Source organism: Echinops telfairi, unplaced genomic scaffold (genome assembly GCF_000313985.2).
Source record: "Echinops telfairi isolate 266 unplaced genomic scaffold, ASM31398v2 ScPeMD7_29;HRSCAF=101, whole genome shotgun sequence".
NCBI classification, from domain to species: domain Eukaryota; kingdom Metazoa; phylum Chordata; class Mammalia; order Afrosoricida; family Tenrecidae; genus Echinops; species Echinops telfairi.
This window is the reverse complement of record NW_022103926.1, coordinates 8,614,973-8,617,570: the sequence shown is the minus strand read 5'-3', so window position 1 is coordinate 8,617,570 and position 2,598 is coordinate 8,614,973. Positions and strand designations below refer to the sequence as shown.

The following is a 2,598-nucleotide window of genomic DNA, read 5'->3' as shown; positions in this document are numbered from 1 at the left end:
GACTGCAGGGCTCTGGCCATGCCCCTCCCATCCTTCCAGGCTTGGAGAGTCTGTCCCTGATGCCCACACAGCCCCCCAGCCTGAGGCTCCTCCCCACCCCCTCCCACCGCCCCAGGCAGCTCTTCTTCAACGGGACAGAGCCCCTGAGGGCTGGGGACCCACTGCCGTGGCCTGCACTGGTGACAACCCTGGAGACAGTGGCCACAGAGGGAGCAGAGGCCTTCTACACGGGGGCGCTGACCCACAGGCTGGTGGAGGATATAGCCAAAGAAGGTGAGAGGTTCAGGGTCTGGGCACCAGGCAGGCCTCCAGGAGGGCACTGTGCTGGGGGTGCCCACCGATGCCCTAGGCTCTGGGCTCCCTGATGCATGCACCCAGACCAGCCCCGAGATCAAAGCTCTTGGGGAGGGGGGACAGAAGTGGCTGCGGCAGGCCCACCTCCCCAGGTGCCTGGCCTCTGGAAGCTTCTCTGTTCCCCTACCCAGTGTCCTGCCTCTGGTCCCTGCCCACCCATCCCATTGCCCAGCCCTTTCGCCCTCATCGCCAGCTCCGTGCCTCAGTTTTCCTAGTTCAGTGGTTCTCAACTGAACCTTCCTAATGCCGAGACCCTTTAATACAGTTTCCCATGATGTGGTGACCCCGTATGTAGGCATATCTGCATGTGGGTGGACCAGCCTGGAGACGGATATAGGAACCATGTCTCGGTTCCTATGTGTTTTCTTAGGATGACCTTAGATGGTCTTAGGTGACCCCAGGTTTAGAACCACTGCCCTAGATGGGCCTGTTGGGTCCGGGGTGCCTTGCTCCTCTAATGCCTGTGTCTCACCCCAGGGAGCCAGCTGACCCTGCAGGACTTGGCCGCCTTCCGGCCTAAGGTGATGGACGCCCTGGCCTTGCCCCTGGGGGACTACACACTGTACACATCGCCGGCTCCTTCAGGGGGTGCCCTTCTTGGGTTCATCCTCAACGTGCTGCAAGGTGAGGCCCTATCCCCCGCTGTCCTGCCCCAGGGAGCCAGCCCAGGGCCTCCCATCTGCGACCTGGGGTCAGCAGACGGATGGGGCTGAACCCAGGGCAGCGGGGAATGAGGGGGCAGGGAAGGGCTGTTGGGAGGCTTAGGAAGGTCCTCCGCCAACACTGGGTGGGCCTGTCGGGGCTGAAGGTCCAGGCCAAGGCAGGGTGGATACCAAGCTAACACAACACCACTTACTGTCTTATAGCTCTGGAATTCATAATCTCGGGGTCCGTGGGGGCCTGGTTCCCTCAAGGCCTCCAGGGGAGCCCCTTCTCTGTGGCTTCCTGCTTTTGATGGCTGCCAGCACGCCCTGGCTTTTGGCCGCATCCCTCCCTCCATCTTCACATGCTTTCTCTTCTCTGTGTGCCTGCCTCGTGACGCACACGCATGATGGCATGTGGGGCCGCCTCTCAAACGCCTCGAATTGGTCCCATCATCGTCTTCGGCGGCAGACACGAACCTCTCACGTTCTAGAATGACCCCAAAACTCCGCCTGCCGCCCTCGGGTCGATTCTGTCTCCCAGCGACCTTGTAGGATGGAAGTAGAGCTGCCCCACGGGGGCTTCAAGGTCGTAAACTCTTCACGAGAGCAGACGGCCTCATCTCTCTCCCCCCAGAGCAGCTGGTGGGTTTGAACTGCTGACCTTTATGTGAGCTGCCCAAGGACACGGGTCTTTCAATAGGGTGTCAACCTATGCCTCAATATAATTCACCCTCATGGGGACCCCCAGCTGTTCCCCTCTCCCGCCCACCCCCCCACCAGGGTTCAACTTCTCCGCGGAGTCCGCTGCCAAGCCACAAGGGCGTGTGAGCATGTACCATCAGCTGGTGGAGACTCTCAAGTTTGCCTGGGGACAGAGGTGGCGCCTATGGGACCCTCAGAGCCACCCGGAGGCCCAAGTAAAGTGGTGGCGGGGTCAGCAGCTGGAGGGGGGCTGAGTCTCCTGGAACACTCAGTTCTCAGGACCCCACTAACCTCATACCTGCGTTGCTCCCCACCAGAATGTCTCCCTGGACCTGCTGGGGAGTGCCTTGGCTCAGAACATACGCCAGCAGATCGACCCCCGGGGAGACCACCCGCTCAGCCACTACGGCCTGGCTGGGGCCCGGGGCCTGCAGACGGGCACTGCCCACGTGTCCGTACTGGGGGAGGATGGCAGTGCGGTGGCTGCCACCAGCACCATCAACACACCGTGCGTGTGGGGGGCCCTCCCCGGGGCGGGCTTTGCTCCCTCCACCTTAGGCCCCCAGCTCAGACCCCGACCCCACCCCACCCCCGGCTTCCCCAGCAGCCTTTCTCCTCTCCTCTCCCTTCTGGCTCAGTAAGGCTGCCGGTGGACGGCCCTGAGCCCACCCAGAAAGACACCTGACAGGGGGTGTGTGGGCAGTACCACGGGTGGTGATGGCGGTGGGGGAGCACTGTGCGGAGGGCAGAGATGGGGAGACCCAGCTCCCGACTCCCCCCATACCTAGGCTCTGCTCCCTGTCCGCAGCTTCGGAGCCATGGTCTACTCCCCCCAGACTGGCGTCCTGCTGAACAATGAACTCCTGGACTTGTGCTGGAGACACCCCCCGGGCGCCGG

The 2,598-nt window shown here is 62.7% G+C and overlaps 1 protein-coding gene across 1 annotated transcript in view; it reads left to right on the top strand.

Moving 5' to 3' along the window:
- The window catches only part of GGT5 (gamma-glutamyltransferase 5), a 31,006-nt gene that overhangs the window by 20,846 nt on the left and 7,562 nt on the right, over positions 1–2,598 (top strand). Inside the window, exons 5-9 of the mRNA XM_045289566.1 lie at positions 116–273; positions 832–978; positions 1,779–1,915; positions 2,018–2,208; positions 2,509–2,591. Coding sequence (XP_045145501.1) covers positions 116–273; positions 832–978; positions 1,779–1,915; positions 2,018–2,208; positions 2,509–2,591 — 716 coding nt within the window. The remainder of the gene's footprint in view (positions 1–115; positions 274–831; positions 979–1,778; positions 1,916–2,017; positions 2,209–2,508; positions 2,592–2,598) is intronic.